Genomic DNA, 18,278 nt, shown 5'->3' with positions numbered 1-18,278 from the left:
CAGCGCCATCAGCCAATCCAGAATTCATCAACCTTCGGCTTCAAAAGGTCTATCTCCACACATACCCGCGCCATGGTTAACCTTGAACAATCCGCCGTAGCTTCATCAAGCTTTATAGGGTTTCCCACAATCTTAGCCGCCGAAAATAACCCCCTCTTGTTGAATATATGAATTGGTAAATCTGGTAGTTGAATCCACACCGGCACAACTGAAGACTCCTAAGCCATGTAAGAAAAATTTGGAGTCCACTTGAAGATCCGAAGAGGAACTCCCCCAATGTACCAAATTCCCCGGGTCCAGATTCTGGCCATGTCTTCGTTTGTTGTTAGATGCATGAAGATGTAACCTGAACGAAGAAATCTGATATTATAGAAACTAGACAGCCCCAAATTTTGAAAAGCTTGAAGAACAATCTGTTGTCTTGGTCTTATACCAGAGAACTTTCCAATCAATGCAAATCGGTAAGGTTTAGCTATACCCGCAACCTCCTCTTCGGTGTAAAAAATACCTAGCTTGTCATTGTAGATCGTGGAAGACTTGAAGTCATCTCCCACATCTTCAAGGGTTTTCTTGGAAGCTCGGGGTGAGGTGGGACGAAGCGCCGCCGCATAGGAAACAGGCCGAGCACGATCAACGACCAGCGCCGCGTCAAACGCGTTCGCACGAGGAACCCTCTGCACCGTCGGGGCAGCCACCGAGAGGGGAGGGAAGTGCACGAGATCCGGCGCTAGGGGAATAGGGCCACCAACGGCGAACACCGCAGGCGGAGCTCGATCGGCGGCCAACGCCGCGTGAAGAGTCGCCCATCGCCTGTCGTGAGAGAGAGAGAGAGGCGGTGGTTTGGTTTATTTTCAACGGAAAATGATATTTTATCATTTTCTATTTTCTTAGAGAATGTTTTCTCATTTTTCAGAAAATTAAATTTGAAAACACAAAGCAAACAATAATTTCTAAAAAATAAAAACAGAAAATGATCAAATCAAACGCTTCGTGTCTCAGGTTTTGATGTTCCGAAACCAATCAAACTCTTTGAAGATTGTGGGTTTCCTGCTCCATTGATGGGTGCTATTGCAAAGCAGGCCTATGAGAAACCAACAACGATACAATGTCAGGCTCTCCCCATTGTGCTTTCTGGTAGAGATATCATTGGTATTGCAAAAACTGGTTCTGGTAAAACTGCTGTATTTGTTCTCCCTATGATTGTTCATATTATGGATCAGCCTGAACTTGACAAAGGAGAAGGTCCAATAGGTGTGATATGTGCTCCAACAAGGGAATTGGCACATCAGATATATATAGAAGCTAAGAAATTTGCAAAACCTTATGGACTATGTGTTGCGGCTGTGTATGGTGGGGAGGGATACAGGGCACAAGCAGCTACTTCTTTTGTTCCTGCCTCCAAGAATAAAGAAAACAGAAACGAGAGCAAGAACCATCAGGGCTCTGAAAGGTTAGCCTAAAAAACTTTTTAAACTCTACCGATTATCTTTGATTAGGATTTTGTTGAATTCATTGTGAAACTATGAAATATGATGAATTAGCCTGTAAAATGCTATCGTTGCCACTATTTTTGAGCTGACATCTTTACTTTTTACACTTCTTTCCATCCCAAAATCTCCTAGCAAATTGTTCGAGTTGAAGACAGCAAAGATCTATACAGCCAGTTTCAAATAATCACCAATAGCATGAACTTGTTGTGTCTTTCATAGCGAAGATCTATATATCTATATATATATATCTATCATGTTTTTATTGTCTGATTCTTTTTCCTTCTTCCGATTGCAGCTCAAGAGAGAGGCCGCGAGAAAGAAAACGGCCTTCTGGATGGGATCGTTAGCAATGTGCTAACTGTTGGGATGCACTTTATATATTGTTTCCCTGGTGAGTGATAATGTATGTTGCAATGAATGATCGATCAATCAAATATGTTTGCCTCACTCTTGTAACGTGTTTGCATTGTTCTTTAGCTAGATGTGTTGCAACCCGGCCACCATGTACAGTAGAAAAAATGATGGAACTTACGGAATTAGCATGTCATTGGATATGGTGGAAAAGAAATGATGAAGAAGGTCAGTGGAAAAGTCCCATTTGACCTCCACAAAGTACCTCTTATTTCAAGATTATCTTTAGAATTTCAAAACCATCCAAACTCCAAGTCATTTCCTTTTTGTCAAATGACTTTGCCATGAGACTTCTTATTTTTTCTATTTTTTTTTATAGTTTACCAACTTGTAAGATGTGTGTAGAGTGTAGACTACAAGTTATGAATTCATGTACAAAGAACTATAAAATTGTAGATGTTCAACTTCTTATTTCAAGTTTTATGTTGTTCAAAAATGGATCATGCATATAAATTATTCATAAATGTAATTATTACATTTGATCGACTATAATAAATCACTTGACATAGATGATTTGATAGACAATTCATTGGTTTAACATATTATATACGTCATTAAGAATCCAAATGACTCATCTAATTTCTTACGTTTTAAAACCATGTAACAAGTTTGACTAATCTTTCCAATGTAACACAAGAATTCAACATTGCATTGATTGAAGATTGTACTTGGTCAATTTTCTTGACTTGGCATATCTAAAAGGTTGTACGTGGTCAATTTTCTTGACAAGAAAAAAATAGAAAATATATATTCTTTTTGAGAAAAATTAAAAGGGTGTTTTTTTCTTTCAAATCCAATTTTTTATAAAAAAAACATCCCAATCGTATATAATTATTTAATTATTCTTAATATAAAAGTATTTAGTATTATTATTTTTTTTTATAAATTTATATTGACGTTGTAGTAATTATGAATCATAACTTTTACAATGTATATTTGTTCATTCTTATGGTAGTAATTACAATTTAATAAATATTATGAGGTGTCCAATCAATTAAAAAAATAAATGGGAGATAATAATATTAAATAATATTGTAGTGTAGATAATTAAATAATGATTAAATAAGATCCTTTAATGATTTGAAAAAAAAAGTCTTCTTGATTTTATAATATACTTTTCTAAAAACGTTTAATATGGTTAATTGCTCCAAATATCTCTTAATATTTCAATTAAATTCTGTAATTGAAAGTAAAGGCTATTTTGAATAAAACTTTGAGGGTATTTTGTGTAAATGTATTAGTTACTGGGGGCATGTTAAAAAAATGCCCTTATTTCCATAAAATTAAAGCCGTAGGACGAGATGATTTGATTCTCTGGCCGGTTTGATCGGACGGTCAGTGTAACTCAAGCGGAGAGGTGGGCAACAGATGGGGCAATTCCATCCGTGCGATCGCCATCCTACGGCGCGCGATTATTAAAGCACTCACGTGTGCCTCGTCCTCCACGTGGTCTTCCCTTAACGTCGCTTGTGAACGGTGACGGCCATTTGACGACGCCGTCGCGCTGCGAATTTGGGAATCCACGCGGTGGTCAAAGAAAAAGGAAAGCCCCCAAATTTCCTCTCCAGTTCTTTGATCCGGCGTCGCGCAAAGGCAGCAGGCTTTCGAGGGTGAGGGAGCGATACGATTGGTGAAGAAGAGGAAGTGTGGTCTTGGTTGGAGATGCTGGTGGAGGCGGAGTTTGTGCCCTCAAACTTGCCGGTCCCCGTCGTGCAGTGCCGATGCGGGTCCGGAGTCGTAGAGGAGGTTGCCGAAGTGTCCGCCGCAGCTGCGGATGTCGCGTTGACCTTGGGGCATCCGTCTTCGGAGGTTCGACAGGAAGAGGGGGGAGCAGATGGTGCGGATGCCGATCTTGCGGTTTCGGATATGGTGAGATTTGGTTTTTGAATTTTTTTTTTCCGCTAGATTTGTAGCCGACTCTTTCATGTAGTTATGAGCTCTTTTGTTGTGAAAATAAGTTCCTTTATTTGTCGATTCAGTTAAATTTCTTCAGTTCGTGCACGATCTTGAGAATAGTAGTAAGAATTTTTTTATTAATCTGTGTTTGGTTAAGTATATTTGGATATTTCTTTTGGCTATGCCGAAGTCTGGAAATTAACACTAATTATAAATTGCCCTTTTTTGTAAATGAAATATAAACATGCACTTGAAGTTGAAACGTGGTTGTTTTTTCATATTGATTTTTGATTTTTTTCCCCCCAAAATTATTGAGACTGGTTGTACAGAACTCAGACATGTTAACTATAACATACTAGGAATGCTGGAGTTACAGTATGTAAAGCTGCACAGTATATGTTGTGTGAATTCGTTTGTTTAGCTACAACTTAATATTGCTTTGTAGGTAATCTAGCGCTATCATGTCTTTGAATTCGTACACTCTCATTCGATTATATGAACTTTTTATTTTTCAGGCAGATTCTATGCATGTGCGGTTGACATTGATGGATGAGCCTTTTGTTGTTTAGTTATGAATATGTAATGACCCAAATATTTGGTATCAATTTATAATGTTTATTTTGTTATAATAACCTTCCTAGATTTCCTTGAGGATATATTTGATAATAAGGCTAGAAATTGGTGTTCAATTGATTATAGTGAAATAATCTTTTAGACTGCCATTGTATATCACCGGCCCATTATTTATTTCATGGAAATTTCTAGTTGTAGTGCCGGAAATAGACAATGTTATTTTCTAACCGAGATCAGATTAGATAACATTGCATGTTTATTGGTTATTGCTGGTATAGGTAATCAGGAATAACATTGGTATGTGTTACTAATCTGAATATTCTGAAAGAGAAATCACATGCGATGGTCAATCACATCCATTAGAGTTTTCCTATTAAAACTCAAACATGCAATTTTTTCCTATATATTTATTGGGAATTTGGAAAGCCCAAAGGTTAACATGCAATGTTCCCCTGAATATAGTGTTACCATGTTGTTGCCATCCCTGGTTCTTGTTAGCTGATTGAAGGTGCATTGAATTCAGGTTCTGTGGAACGCAATTAATTTTTTTGATTGTTCAAGAAAGCAGTCATATAGGGTGTTTATGCTGCCACATGGGTGTAAGCGATGAAAGAACTTATTTTACCATGGATGACTTAAACAAGTTTGCACTCACCTTATGGGAGCTGTACAAGGATTATGCAAGACAAGCATATCATTTATAGTTAATATCCAAGTTGAAGTTCAATCTAATAGTGATTTGGTCAAAATGGTTTCATCCGAATAAACTTACAAATAACATGATTGCTTAGGTTATGTGAATGTGAATGTGAATGTTCTTTTATCGCATTTGCTTTGGTTAACTAACACATATTGTATGCATATTATCTTATATGACTGCTCAAGTTCATTTGGGAAGTTTTTCTGAATGGAACTACAGATTACTTAGATTGACTAAAATGTGATGTATTAAGTAAACATTTCTACATGGATTGATTTAATTGGTTAATTTGAGCTATTTTGTGTTAGATGTGGATTTATGCATACTGTCATAGATAACATTCTTCCTTGTTGCCAGTATAATCCTTGTTAAATAACATTTTACTAACAGAACAGGACCTTTCCTCTTCCCATGAATTATATGAATGATAAATGAAATGAATGACATGAAAGGCATGACTGCTGATTGAGACCCAATACAAAAATAGATAAGAAGAAATTCGTACACCTCCCATAGAGGTGCATATGCACCTGCCTATATGTTTGCATACTGCTAGTGGGTTATCTTGTGGCTTCACCGTGTATATATGGTCTGTTACCTAGTTTGAAAACTTTTTTAGGGTCCGTCATTATAATCTTAAGTTTTAACCAGTTGAGTCATTTATCTCAGTTTGTGGTATGTAAACTTCTTACACATCGCATACAGGGGCTGCATGTTAAATTTAATGAATTATTAGAGTTGGATGGATTTTGCTCCCATCCTATTTAATTTTTGCAATTTCTAGGCATTTAATTTTGACTAGAAATAACAGGGTGCTAGTAGTGATTCTAATTTATGGTTTTTATTCAAAAGAATTCAGCTGTCCAAACATGAACTTTCAACTTTAGGATTCATTAAAAACATTTCCAATTATATACAGTTCCATGCATATACAATTCTATTTTACCTACAAAAGAAATTTAATAACCTTCAGAGTCCAAGCCTGGTAAATTATATGATATCAGAAAATAAATCACGTAATATACTTGATTAATTGTTCTGAAGTGTCTATTCTTGGAAAGTAACAACTTGTCCCTGAAGTAACAATGACATAATCGTGCTTTAGGAACACCTGAAGGGACATTATATGATTGAAAAGTGCACATTATTTGCTTGCCTTATTTTATGTTATTAAGACAAAGCATTTCTCACCATACCATCAAGTAACTTAAATGACAAATTGAACCCACATGGGACCACCTCATTATATTCAGACAACAGTATCAATGCAGCTTTTATGTTTCAGTATGTTGCTTTTGATCTTTCTGTTTTCTTCGACATTAATTGCTAGTTACTTTTTCCTATTTGTTGCTCATTAATTATTTATGTTGTTCTTTCTTGCCTTCAGAGTCGCAAGCTTAAATTTACTTCATTTATTATTTTTTTTGGAATAATTCTTTGTATTTCTTGTAATCCAGCATGTTTGTCGTATACTATTACAATTAAAATCCATTGACCTTTGGTGGCTGCTTATTGTGGTCAAGTAGCTCAAAATTAAGAGTAAAGGAAATTGATATTGTTTGGATCTATTGCAGAGTTCTTTTATAGAAATATTCTCAATTTTCTCTTTTATTGCCTTATTGCATTCATGATAAATGACCATAACATAATCAATCACTGGACATGAGGATCATTCATTCTGTAATCGCGCTTGTATTGATGTGAGCTTCGCCGAAGCTGGATATGATTGTAATAATATAATGTCTTTCCTTTATTGAGAACCTTTCTCTTTGCCGGTAGGTTACAATGACATAAAAACATATTATTTAGGATTTTCTTGTCCTGTCAATCTTGCTGTTGAAGACATATCTTTGAAAACTAATACTGTGTTAGGTCGCTGAAGACCCAGTCAAAATCCTATAGAATGACATTTGATTCATATATTACCTTTTCTGGTTATTCATTTGGTTCTTCTTTGAATTGGATGCATTTTGCTTCTGGTTATCTGTTGTTGCATGTATTGATCTAGCCAATTTTGTTATAAATGACATGATTGCTTTGGTTCCCAAAAGAAGTTTGTGCTCAATTAATGAGTTCTGCAATTCTTTTGCTCTGATTTTGACTCAGGGCACAAGATCATCACTTGTTGCAGTCGATCCCGTTAGATCACATCAATTCATTCCTAACCTTCGTTCTGGTAGCTTTGCTAATGTCGGACCTAGGAGATACATGGAAGATGAACACATTCGCATTGATGATCTCTTAGAAAATCTGGGCTCTATGCTTAGATGCCCAACACCTAGCGCCTTCTATGGGGTAACCATATAACTTCACTTGGTAAATGGCCTTAATTATATTGCTGCAGATAAGAAAAACCTTGCTTGCACAGATATTTGATGGCCATGGAGGTCCAGATGCATCCGCCTATATTAAACGTCATGCCATTAGGTTTTTATTTGAAGATGCTGGCTTTCCGCATGCAGATGAACCTGATGAGGATTTCATGAAATCAGTTGAGAACTCAATCAAAAGTGCATTCCAGCTTGCTGACCTTGCTTTGGCTGATGAGTGTACTATTAGCAGTTCTTCTGGAACTACAGCACTTATAGCACTGGTGTTTGGCAGGTATGTAATTCTGGAAGCAATCACAATGGGTCTTTGATGTAGTAGTGTAAAGTGTGGGTGTTAAAAGGCAGTTTATGATAATTTTCTTTCTTGTGTGGTGGTTTTATATCAGATTTATAGATATACATGAGTCATAATTTTACTTCTCCAGCAACTTTTTATCTCCTATTGAATTTGATCCAATGTTCAATTGGAATGAAGAATTCTATTATATCAATTAAATTGAAGATATGCTCTCTTTCAATCAGAGATTTCCATTTATTAGCTCTTTTTCCACAGGCTTCTCATGGTCGCCAATGCCGGGGATTGCCGAGCTGTTCTATGTAGAAAAGGTGAAGCAGTTGAAATGTCGCAAGATCACAGACCCACAAATGCAGTTGAGCGCCAGAGGATCGAGACTTCTGGTGGTTACATCCATGGTGGTTACCTCAACGGTGTGCTCTCCCTCACCCGCGCCTTGGGAGACTGGGACATCAAAGAGCCTCGAGGCTCTCCTTCGCCTCTCATTGCAGAGCCCGAGTTCAGGCATGCTCTTCTCTCAGAAGATGATGAGTTCCTAATTATCGGATGCGACGGCATATGGGATGTGATGTCGAGCCAGCACGCCGTCAACATAGTGAGCAAGGGACTGAGGCGGCACGACAACCCTGAGCTGTGTGCCAGAGAGCTAGTCTCGGAGGCACTAAGGCTGAAGACATTTGACAATCTCACAGTGATCGTCGTGTGTTTCTCGGACGAATACTCCATGCCACAAGGGGACCAACCGCAGTTGTGCAAATTTAGGTGTTGCAAAAGCTTGTCAATCGACGCCCTTTGTAATCTCAAGAGCTGGTTGGGTAAAAATGGCAGGAGTTGAAACTTCCAAGATCCTTGTAGATAACTCAACTGGAATGCACCACAAAATGCTGAAACATTCTCTGTGATCCTATTTCGGCTGGTGAATTAGAGTGGGCATGGAGCAGCCAACCATTTTTGTAGTTTTTTTTTTCAGTCGTCCATTATTTTGATGGTAATAATTTTAGAGTGTTTTCTCACTTTTCTCTGTACATAATATTAAACTAGGGATGATGCACCAGATTGACTCATTTTTTATGGCCGAGTAAGTGTATTAGCAGACTTAATCTTCATTTTTTAGTGAGTTTGACGTATTCTGTTTGTCTGCATTGGCAGATGAGGAAATATATTAGAACATCAAATCCAAAGACAATCTACCTTCTTTTTTTTTGTCATAAATGTTATGATCTGATCCATTTAATTTATAAACTTATGCTATCATGCATGCCACTAGATCCAATTTTATGATTTGCATTTTTTACGTTATAGGGATATGGTTGAGTTGATTAATTAGTATGGGACCGATTTATTAAAATGAATAATGGTCGAATCTCAACGAAGTCGAAGTAATATTCTTCCCATAGTGATCAATTGTAGTTTCTCGATTTACCTTCTCGTAGATGGTCGTGGGTTGATCGTGTAGACCGTGTAGTCGACTTCTCGATTTATCTCTTCATAGATGGTTGTACAGTTAGCTAATTGTAACTTCTCGATTTACCTCGTCATATATGGTCGTGGGGTTGATCGTCGGCATCTCTTTATAGATAGTTATGGAATCGATCGTGTGGGACCGCTGAGGTGATAAATTTCACTTTTTACTGAAATGATTTACATTTTTTACCGCTTATTCTTATAATTATAATCAAGTTAGGCGAGTGGTAGGTAGCCGATTACCAACAAAAATAAATGAGACAAATAAAAACCAAATCCAATTTAAAAAATTCCAATTTTTAAATGCCACCACCAAAAATTTCACCTACCCAAATCATCCATGTCCATTCATATTCATACATTATAATCAAATATTTAGTGACTCACTAAACTCCTCATGAATTAACGAAACACCACATATTTATTTATTTATTTTTGATTAGTCAACAATAATCTCCAACCTTTCTTTGTTTCTAGTTGAAAGTTTCAAATTGATAATCTAACCATGGATGTCCAATTAAATTGACAATTAGTGCTTAAGTTGGCATGCCATTTGTCCAATTAAATTGACAATTAACTTACCCCCACTAAGCGGCATTTTTTGACTTTGACCATAACATTAGCATGTCCCAAGGGTTGACTTGATTAAGGGTGGATTAGTTCAATATCTCTTCCAATTCAATCGGCTTAGACTCTACATCATTTAAAACAAGTTAAATGTGTTTAATACTTCAATTTCATGTGGGAAACACTATCCTATTTGTTTTTTTTTAAATTGATGTTTATTTTAACTAGAATATTAATGTATTTTATAAATAAAATAATTTATATTTTAAAAATGGCAAAGGCATATTTTGCTAAATTAACTAATTATTTTCACTTATTTTATGGATAATCTAGTAAAAATACATAAGTGCCACGTCAGGTGGTCCCCAACGCGGTTGGTGGATCTACCGTGGTCAACTTTGTCACCCACCGCTGAAGATCTGGGCCGTCGGATCCATCGCGATTCGATGGCTACCCTGGCACAACGGATCTATGAAATTCTTTTACACGTGCCTATTTCTTACCAGTCTTATGATTGGAGAAACACATCCGTCGCTCCTTTGAGAGTAGAGGTATATTTCTGGAGTAACGAATTGTTGGCACATGAAACATTTGATCTAAATTCGAGAAAAGACTGTATATCTTTAATCTACCCGTTGAAAACATACTCACCGCGTACCAGTGTTTATGCTTCCTTATTGTGTGGGTCCCAGCACTGAAATCAGAACGCGTTGGGTGATCCGCGTGAGCCAGGTCGGGCTATAAATAAGGGGCGAAGGGGAGTGGAAGAAGGCGTGAAAGGGGTCGATCTCGATATCAAACGCTCCCAAATCGTCTCCCGGACAAGGTGCTTTTTCAAATCTTTTCCCCTTTTATCTTTGTTACGCGTTGTCTGCAGATCTGGATCTGCTTCGAATGGTTTCATTCTGTTTCTTTTCTAAATTGTTGCTTGCTTCTGGAGTTGTTCTTTCGGAGATTGTTGATTCGTTCTGGGGCGCTACTCCTTGGTGGAAATGGCCAGATCTGTTTTTTTTCTTTGCCATTCATGCTCAAATCTCGTTAGAGAATCTCGGGAAAACTTGATCTCGACCTTATTGGGGTTGAATACATCAGTTTAGAATGGAGTTTTTTTGTTTCTTTGTCGATCTGCAGGGTCAGATCTATCTTGACTGTTTCGCTTGGAAGATATCCGTTCTAATTTGGCTGCGATCTATCTGATGCAAACATCTTTCATATAAAATAATACTGTTAGATACACCCCTTAACTGGTCAGATCTGTATATTTTGGCACGCAGATCTAAAACTTCCGCTGGAGTTTAGGTCGCGGAGAAAAGGATTCAATTATTCCTGCAATATAGCTATCTATTAGAAGACTTGATCTGCAAATATATGCTTGCTGTCTTTTCCTAGTCCTTTACACATGGATGTAACAAGTTTTAGACATATATGTTCTTCTATTTCTGAAAAAGCCATTGTTATCTTTTCAGTTTGGTTTTTAGTTATCCTTTTTCATTTTGGTTGCTCCATTCTTGGAACATATACTTATTAATTGCTCTATGTTTCACTATTGAGGATTCTTTATCTTCTATTCCTTTCTATAAATTTCCTTTTCAAATGTCTAGCCTTTGATAATTATGCAAAGAACATGTATAATCTTCTAAGGGACATGTTTATTTCATTTTGATGTTGTAGGTTAGAGAAGAATGGCCCAAATCGACACCTTCCTTTTCACCTCTGAATCTGTGAACGAGGGGCATCCCGACAAATTGTGTGACCAGATCTCTGATGCTATCCTTGATGCCTGCTTGGCACAAGATCCTGATAGCAAAGTTGCATGTGAGACATGCACCAAAACCAATATGGTCATGGTCTTTGGGGAAATCACAACCAAAGGCAATATTGACTATGAAAAGATCGTTCGGGAGACATGCCGTTCGATAGGCTTTGTGTCGGATGATGTTGGCCTGGATGCGGATCACTGCAAAGTGCTAGTTAACATCGAGCAACAATCACCTGACATCGCCCAAGGTGTCCATGGACACTTCACCAAGCGCCCTGAGGAGATCGGAGCTGGTGACCAGGGTCACATGTTTGGTTATGCAACAGATGAGACCCCTGAGTTGATGCCCCTCAGCCATGTTCTTGCCACCAAGCTCGGTGCACGCCTCACCGAAGTCCGCAAGAATGGCACCTGCCCTTGGCTAAGGCCCGATGGGAAAACCCAAGTTACAGTCGAGTATCAAAATGACAATGGCGCCATGGTTCCCCTTCGGGTCCACACTGTGCTGATCTCCACCCAGCACGATGAGACTGTAACTAATGATGAGATTGCTGCAGACCTTAAGGAGCATGTCATCAAGCCAGTCATCCCTGAGAAATACCTCGACGAGAAGACCATTTTCCATCTCAACCCATCAGGACGCTTTGTCATCGGTGGCCCTCATGGTGATGCTGGGCTGACTGGCCGCAAGATCATCATCGACACTTATGGTGGTTGGGGAGCTCACGGTGGTGGTGCCTTCTCAGGCAAGGACCCTACCAAGGTCGATCGCAGTGGTGCATATATTGTTAGGCAAGCAGCCAAGAGCATTGTGGCAAATGGCCTCGCACGCCGTTGCATTGTGCAAGTCTCCTACGCAATTGGTGTCCCCGATCCCCTATCAGTGTTCGTAGACACCTACGGCACTGGCAAGATCCCCGACAAGGAGATCCTGAAGATTGTGAAGGAGAACTTTGATTTCAGGCCTGGAATGATCACCATCAATCTGGACTTGAAGAAGGGCGGCAACCGATTCCTCAAGACCGCCGCCTATGGTCACTTTGGAAGGGACGACCCTGACTTCACCTGGGAGGCGATCAAGCCCCTCAAATGGGAGAAGCCTGCTGCCTAAACATCTACCTCCTAGAAGTCACTGATGATTACATCAGAGAATCATCGTCTGCTTTAGTTTTCCCTTAACATGGCAGTATGATCTACCATCCATACGCTATTATTATTATTATTATTATTATTATTATTTTTTGTTTCTGTTTCCTGCATTAAAATGTTGTTACCTGTTGGTGCTTGCTGAAACTTTAAAAGTGGAAGGGTCCGGGTTACAGTTCTACTATAAACTGGTTGAAGGAGCAGAGCGTTGGAGTTTAACCATGGAATTTGATATTGTACTTTGTGAAGTTTAGCAAAATGGCCATTGTATGCTGCATTCCATGTACTCAATCTCAAAGGCAATGTTTACCTTTAAGCTTAGGGGACATGTCACACTCTATTGCTACCAGTGCATTAATTGTAGAATGGTGCACTTGGACATCAGCACTAGCTAAGTATTTATTGTAGGGTATTATTGTAGATAGTGGCTCAATCATGCAAACAGCAACTAGGGGCTAGAAGCCAAGAACAAGACATGTGCTCCATCATTTAGCAAAGAATAATTCATCTATATCTATAACTATGAATGCCACATGCGTAATTTCTTATGTTTGGGGAAGAAAGAGGGGGGAACTAGAACACGGTAAAGGTAATAAATAGACTAAGTAAGACCTTTAACATGCCATGGATCTATTAGTGAGTGTGGTGAAAGACCTTTGATCCAATATCGCAATATCATAAAAGAAAATGATGTACAAAGGGTGTAAGAGCACCATGAAGATAAAACACACAAATGAAAGTATCAGCCATTACATTGGCATTTGAGTGAAATGTACATCCAGCTCATTCAACACAAGAAACAGCTCTTAGTCAGAAAAGCAATCAACTTTTCAGCTCAGTCAATTGAAAGATGCACATAAAACCGGTAATTTCGATTCCCCTAATGGTGTTCCTTATGTACATAGCAATCCTCCGTCGGAATACCTTATCTCTATGTTCCTCGTAAATTCTACATCGAGGAGATGTTGATGTGGTGAAGACAAGTACAGCTATGAAGAATAATTTGGAACCATAAAAAGCACAAGGATTAACAATTTCAAATGTGCAGTTGTGCTTGTTCTTGTTCGGTTTTATCTCCCCCCACTTATCAGCTGCAAAGATCCATCCTTCATCAACCGCGAGCTGAGGTTACTGAACCGCTCCCTCGAGTACTGCCTTGACGCCTTCCTCCAATCGGTGCCTGCTTTCATCATTGCTGCAAATTCCTCGTAACTTATTCTTCCATCCTGTGATGAAAGACGTCCATCGTCAGCTGATGTTGTTATAATTGCAAACGCAGCCATATTTTCGTAGACTATTGATGCCCGCAGACAAAAGTATATCTTGAGAGAGGAAGTGAGAAAAGCAAAGCAGATAAATGGTTCACGGACAGAAGACTTAAATTGCTGACCTTGTCTGTGTCGACATCATGGATGATTGCATTAATAACTTCGTCTCGGTTTGGACCCAAGTCGTCAGCTAAGGAATCACTGAGTTCTTCAATTTCTATGTATCCACTCTTGTTCAGATCAAAGTATGAGAAGGCTTTGTGCAGGTGTTCATCGTTTCCAATCTTGCGCAAGTGGATTGATACAGCAACAAATTCTCCGTAGTCTAAGGTGCCACTTCCAGTGACATCAGCCTGTCATCGACAAGATCTCAGTCGTGAGCGTCTTAAATATTATGTTTTCACTAATCGAATAAGAGAGGCAGTTAAGTATGGCATGATATTTTCCACGAACACAATCCTGCTCCTTGTGTCCCAACAGAAATTGAGAAAATTATGAACACTATGAATAACAATAAGATGTTCAGCTAAGTACTTACTGCTTCCATTAATATCTGGACGTCCGAATCTGGAATCTGGTGACCGAGCTTATGCAAACCAAGTTTCAGCTCCTCAAAGGATAGTTTCCCATCTTGATTAATGTCCATCTTGCCAAACATTTCCTTTATGTCTGCAACTTCCTCGACAGAGAGGTATTCAGCCACAACCTGTAAGAAAGAGCAGACTTATTGTGCAATATAATTCACTGATCAACAAATTACTCATTCACATAGATAATCAAAATCAAAAGTTGCATGCCCTCAAGAGTGTTGGGCTATGATCACTGCAAGCATGAACACTCCTATCTCTTACCCGTAGAGCTTTCTTTTTAAGTTTGTTCATCCCAGAGAACTGCTGAAGTCTTGCTCGTACGGTTTCACCTAGATTAACATTAGGAGCTTTACTTGCATTCTGCAGCCATGTATGATCTGCAAAATCAGATATACAATGTGAAATTCATAGATTAAGTACATTCTATATAACTAAATTGGTTATATTATAAAAGAATATGATAGAACCATTTTTTGAGATGTATGCAAGAAAAACAGAAGAACATAACTTCTTGTTGATGTTCTATATGTAAGCAAGGCGCTATCAGTGAAGACGAGTTTCAAACTGATGACTGGCTCCTTTAGACATAATAGAATGATGGAACATGCATTATACTGACTCAACGAGTAAAACATCATTTTCAATGAGAATAAGTTTCTTTACTCTTACAAAGCACGCATGATCATATGGAGAAACTAACAGAACCAGTACTTGAGAGAGAACATGATAAATCAGTTGCTTCACAGAAGAAAAACATAAGATTAGAAATCTATATATATTATGGACATATAACTAGTTATGATAACAGATCCAAGATACAAGTTCTAAAAGTAAAAACAAAAACAAAACAAAAAAAGTGTAGCAAGGAGCTAAAAGTTACCAAAAACTTGCTGAGCCGTCAACCTCTTCTTTGGATCTGGTTCGAGCATATGCCTCACAAGATCTTTAGCACTATCAGAGACCATTGGCCATGGCTCTCTTTTAAAATCTACAACAGAATAAAGAATTGCCTGTGCAACACCTTGTTCAGTCTCTGCATTGAAAGAAGGAATTGTGTGACTGCCTAATTCTTAGAAGCATACAAGATGCATACATCTCAGTTTTTGGATGGACTTGGCAAGAAGTTAAAATTCATTTAAGAACATAAAGTTGCAGTTCAAAATGGTTTTATTAATTTACGATGGAAAATTACCTGCCCAAAATGGAGGCACACCACAAAGAAGGATGTATAGGATAACACCCGCACTCCAGACATCGATTTCAGGGCCATAATTTCGCTTTAGAACCTCAGGTGCCATGTAATACGGACTGCCAACAATTTCATTGAAGCGCTCACCTGGGGAAAAAGAAGACTATTACAATTGAAAATTAACTAGACGACTTGTGTCTTAAGACCATTTTCCTCGAGGAGTCATTGTGAGTAGCAAGTGGACATCAACTAAAAATAAGAATCACATGAATCATTGCTTTTAACAACTTAAGATAATACACAAGAACAAACCATCCTTGACCAACTTACCATGTCTGAAAAACACAGACAAACCAAAGTCAATCGCCTTCAATGGGGCATTTTCCCTTTTGTTCCCGAACAAGAAGTTCTCAGGCTTAAGATCTCGGTGCATAACCCCATTCTTGTGGCACTCCTGTAAGGATATGATGCAAATAAAACAAGCCAGCATATTCCCTAATCATAAGCAATTACAACAGTGACGACCATCAATACTACCACATCGAACTACAAAGGAGCATGGCCAAAACATAACCCCAATCCAGCAGTAACAATAAAACTATCCCGCTATAAAGAACATGAAGAAATGGAGGTAGCATTTAAAAGAATTTATTCATCAAAGAATCACAACACTAGCCTCATCTAAGTTTAGATATATGAAAAGTTGATACAACTCGGTATCGTAAAATAATGCCACAAATATATAAGCTATGTTGAGCAAAAATATTCTAAAACTACCCTTCCATTTTTTTTGTCGACATAGAAAATGTTGTAAAAGGTTAGAATTATCTTTTTATTGTACTGGGATAGTCAAGAACTGATCTGAACATGTTACGTTGATCTGAAACTAAAACATAAAAAAGTTCTCATCCAGTTTCCAACAAAGTTGGGGAGTCCTTCAAGATTCAGATGCCAAGAAAAGTATAACAAAATCTTAAAGTGAGAATCTTGAGTGTGTAATATGGAATATCTTGGATAGAGAGAACTCACCTGAATTACTTCAATGATGGTCCGCATGATACCAGCGGCCGCCCTCTCAGTGTAATGCCCCCTGGCAACGATCCGATCGAAGAGCTCACCTCCCTCGCAGAGCTCCATGACGAGGTGAACAGCGGCCTCGTCCTCGTAGGTGTCTTTGAGGCTGACAACGTGGGGGTGGCTCGGCAAGTGCTTCATGATCTCCACCTCCCTCCGAACGTCCTCGATGTCAACGGCGGTGCGGAGCTTCTTCTTGGAAATGGACTTGCATGCGAAGCGCTCGCCCGTGGACGTGTCGGTGGAGAGGTAGGTGACACCGAACTCGCCGCGGCCAAGCTCCTGCCCAAGCTCGTACTGGCTGCCGATGTTGCGGCCGGTGGGGTTCTTGAGGACGACGAGGGTAGGCGTCGGCCCGCGGTTGTACTCGATAGAGAAGGGATTCGGTTTCTTCTCCTTCTTCTTCTTCCTCCTTGCCCCCCTCTTCTCCGGATCAGCAGGCGCCCCGCAGCAATTTCCCATCAGAATTCAGGCGATTCCGCGAGCAGCCGAAAGATCCGAACTTTTGGGAGCTTTGCCTTCAAGGACGTAGCCCAAAAATTGACCTTTTCGGAGAACAAATCGAGGGAATCAATAAAGGCAAAAGCAAGACACGAACTTTGGGTCAAATTTCGACAAGATAAGCCAAAAGATGAAGGGCAAATCACGTTACAGAACTAGAGACGGATTTGTCGCTTCGCCGGGGGCCCAAGAAGGTTGCAGAACGCGAGAATCACTGGAGCAAGCAGTAAAAACGAAGGATCGCAACAAATAAAGAAGCACCTTTTTAGGAAGATGCAAACTTTGAGCAGTTTGTCAACATCTGGCAAGGAACTCAGCAAGAACAGAGACGGTAGGCCAGGTGGGAGAGGACCACCGAAGCCAGTTTCAGCAACTGCCCCTCTTTTGACTTCTCTCTCTCTTCTCGTTCCTCATCCTCTTCGCATGGTGAAGAGGGAGGAGGAGGAGGAAGGTAGAAATAAAAAAATCAATCTTTTGTCACGCCTTACCTCATCTCCATTCTCCTCTTCGCAATTATTTTTAACCACAAGGTCTACCTTTGTTTTTCTGCTTCTATCAGATTTGCTAATAACTATTATCAATTTCATTCTTGTTTATTTTTTATTTCTATTAATTTTATATAGTTTACCTGCAATAAAAAAATTTTTATATTTTTTTATAATAAAAAATAGAATCTGTCATTCCAAACTATATGACACGATAGATTTCATAATTTTTTTAAATATATTTTCATGTGATATGACACTTTAATAAATGAGATTTCATTTTACCTTTAATATTTTAATTGCTACAAAGGATCTACTATATCATTATTTTTATTTTAAAAAAACTCCATTTTCTTGAAAACCGCTTCTATCAATACTTTCTCCTACTTCCCATTTATTATTTAGAAGTGTGTAAACACTTACTCAAATAAACTTATCTTCATCTGTAAAAATAAAAATAAAATTCGTCACTCCAGCAGTCTCATACGGTCGGCCCCACAACCATCTGTGAGAAGGTAAATCAAAAAATTACAGTTGATC

At 38.6% G+C, this 18,278-nt stretch overlaps 4 protein-coding genes and 1 pseudogene across 5 annotated transcripts; 3 read left to right on the top strand and 2 right to left on the bottom strand.

The window, feature by feature from the left end:
- Positions 1 to 8: 8 nt before the first annotated feature.
- LOC141837055 (uncharacterized) lies at positions 9 to 807 on the bottom strand (annotated as a pseudogene).
- A 194-nt stretch (positions 808 to 1,001) lies between these two features.
- LOC141842281 (DEAD-box ATP-dependent RNA helicase 24-like) lies at positions 1,002 to 1,881 on the top strand. The gene is made up of 2 exons (XM_074730493.1): positions 1,002 to 1,450; positions 1,786 to 1,881. The coding sequence occupies exons 1-2, from the start codon at positions 1,059 to 1,061 to the stop codon at positions 1,835 to 1,837; spliced, it is 444 nt and encodes a 147-aa protein (XP_074586594.1). The 5' UTR covers positions 1,002 to 1,058; the 3' UTR covers positions 1,838 to 1,881.
- A 1,517-nt stretch (positions 1,882 to 3,398) lies between these two features.
- On the top strand, positions 3,399 to 8,881 carry LOC141842376 (putative protein phosphatase 2C 2). Its single transcript, XM_074730586.1, has 4 exons — positions 3,399 to 3,770; positions 7,177 to 7,365; positions 7,439 to 7,674; positions 7,954 to 8,881. The coding sequence occupies exons 1-4, from the start codon at positions 3,564 to 3,566 to the stop codon at positions 8,528 to 8,530; spliced, it is 1,209 nt and encodes a 402-aa protein (XP_074586687.1). The 5' UTR covers positions 3,399 to 3,563; the 3' UTR covers positions 8,531 to 8,881.
- A 1,586-nt stretch (positions 8,882 to 10,467) lies between these two features.
- LOC141842377 (S-adenosylmethionine synthase) lies at positions 10,468 to 12,952 on the top strand. Its single transcript, XM_074730588.1, has 2 exons — positions 10,468 to 10,552; positions 11,398 to 12,952. Exon 2 carries the CDS (start codon positions 11,409 to 11,411, stop codon positions 12,594 to 12,596), a length of 1,188 nt encoding a protein of 395 aa, XP_074586689.1. The 5' UTR covers positions 10,468 to 10,552; positions 11,398 to 11,408; the 3' UTR covers positions 12,597 to 12,952.
- A 413-nt stretch (positions 12,953 to 13,365) lies between these two features.
- LOC141842375 (calcium-dependent protein kinase 20-like) lies at positions 13,366 to 17,723 on the bottom strand. Of its 2 annotated transcripts, XM_074730585.1 has the most exons (9): positions 17,515 to 17,723; positions 16,708 to 17,297; positions 16,009 to 16,132; positions 15,682 to 15,825; positions 15,370 to 15,522; positions 14,751 to 14,866; positions 14,438 to 14,605; positions 14,022 to 14,252; positions 13,366 to 13,857 (listed from the first exon to the last, which is right to left on the bottom strand). In XM_074730585.1, exons 2-9 carry the CDS (start codon positions 17,212 to 17,214, stop codon positions 13,702 to 13,704), a joined length of 1,599 nt encoding a protein of 532 aa, XP_074586686.1. In that variant the 5' UTR covers positions 17,215 to 17,297; positions 17,515 to 17,723; the 3' UTR covers positions 13,366 to 13,701. The 2 variants fall into 2 exon arrangements, with proteins under 2 accessions (XP_074586686.1, XP_074586685.1); XM_074730584.1 differs by having other exon boundaries at positions 16,708 to 17,723.
- Positions 17,724 to 18,278: the final 555 nt, after the last annotated feature.

The sequence above is a fragment of the Curcuma longa genome, chromosome 11 (genome assembly GCF_044706935.1).
Source record: "Curcuma longa cultivar G26 ecotype Majalengka, Jawa Barat chromosome 11, ITB_CL_G26_1.1, whole genome shotgun sequence".
NCBI classification, from domain to species: domain Eukaryota; kingdom Viridiplantae; phylum Streptophyta; class Magnoliopsida; order Zingiberales; family Zingiberaceae; genus Curcuma; species Curcuma longa.
The sequence above is the reverse complement of the archived record's forward strand: the minus strand, read 5'-3'. Positions and strand labels throughout refer to the sequence as shown.

Coding starts and splice junctions, on each gene's coding strand:
- LOC141842281 (XM_074730493.1), top strand. CDS start 1,059: ATGGGTGCTATTGCAAAGCAGGCCTATGAGAAACCAACAACGATACAA. Junction 1,451..1,785: donor AACCATCAGGGCTCTGAAAG/GTTAGCCTAAAA, acceptor TTCCGATTGCAG/CTCAAGAGAGAGGCCGCGAG.
- LOC141842376 (XM_074730586.1), top strand. CDS start 3,564: ATGCTGGTGGAGGCGGAGTTTGTGCCCTCAAACTTGCCGGTCCCCGTC. Junction 7,366..7,438: donor CACCTAGCGCCTTCTATGGG/GTAACCATATAA, acceptor TTGCTTGCACAG/ATATTTGATGGCCATGGAGG. Junction 7,675..7,953: donor ATAGCACTGGTGTTTGGCAG/GTATGTAATTCT, acceptor CTTTTTCCACAG/GCTTCTCATGGTCGCCAATG.
- LOC141842377 (XM_074730588.1), top strand. CDS start 11,409: ATGGCCCAAATCGACACCTTCCTTTTCACCTCTGAATCTGTGAACGAG.
- LOC141842375 (XM_074730584.1), bottom strand. CDS start 17,214: ATGGGAAATTGCTGCGGGGCGCCTGCTGATCCGGAGAAGAGGGGGGCA. Junction 14,867..15,369: donor GACGGCTCAGCAAGTTTTTG/GTAACTTTTAGC, acceptor CTGATTTTGCAG/ATCATACATGGCTGCAGAAT. Junction 13,858..14,021: donor ATGATGTCGACACAGACAAG/GTCAGCAATTTA, acceptor CTTTCATCACAG/GATGGAAGAATAAGTTACGA.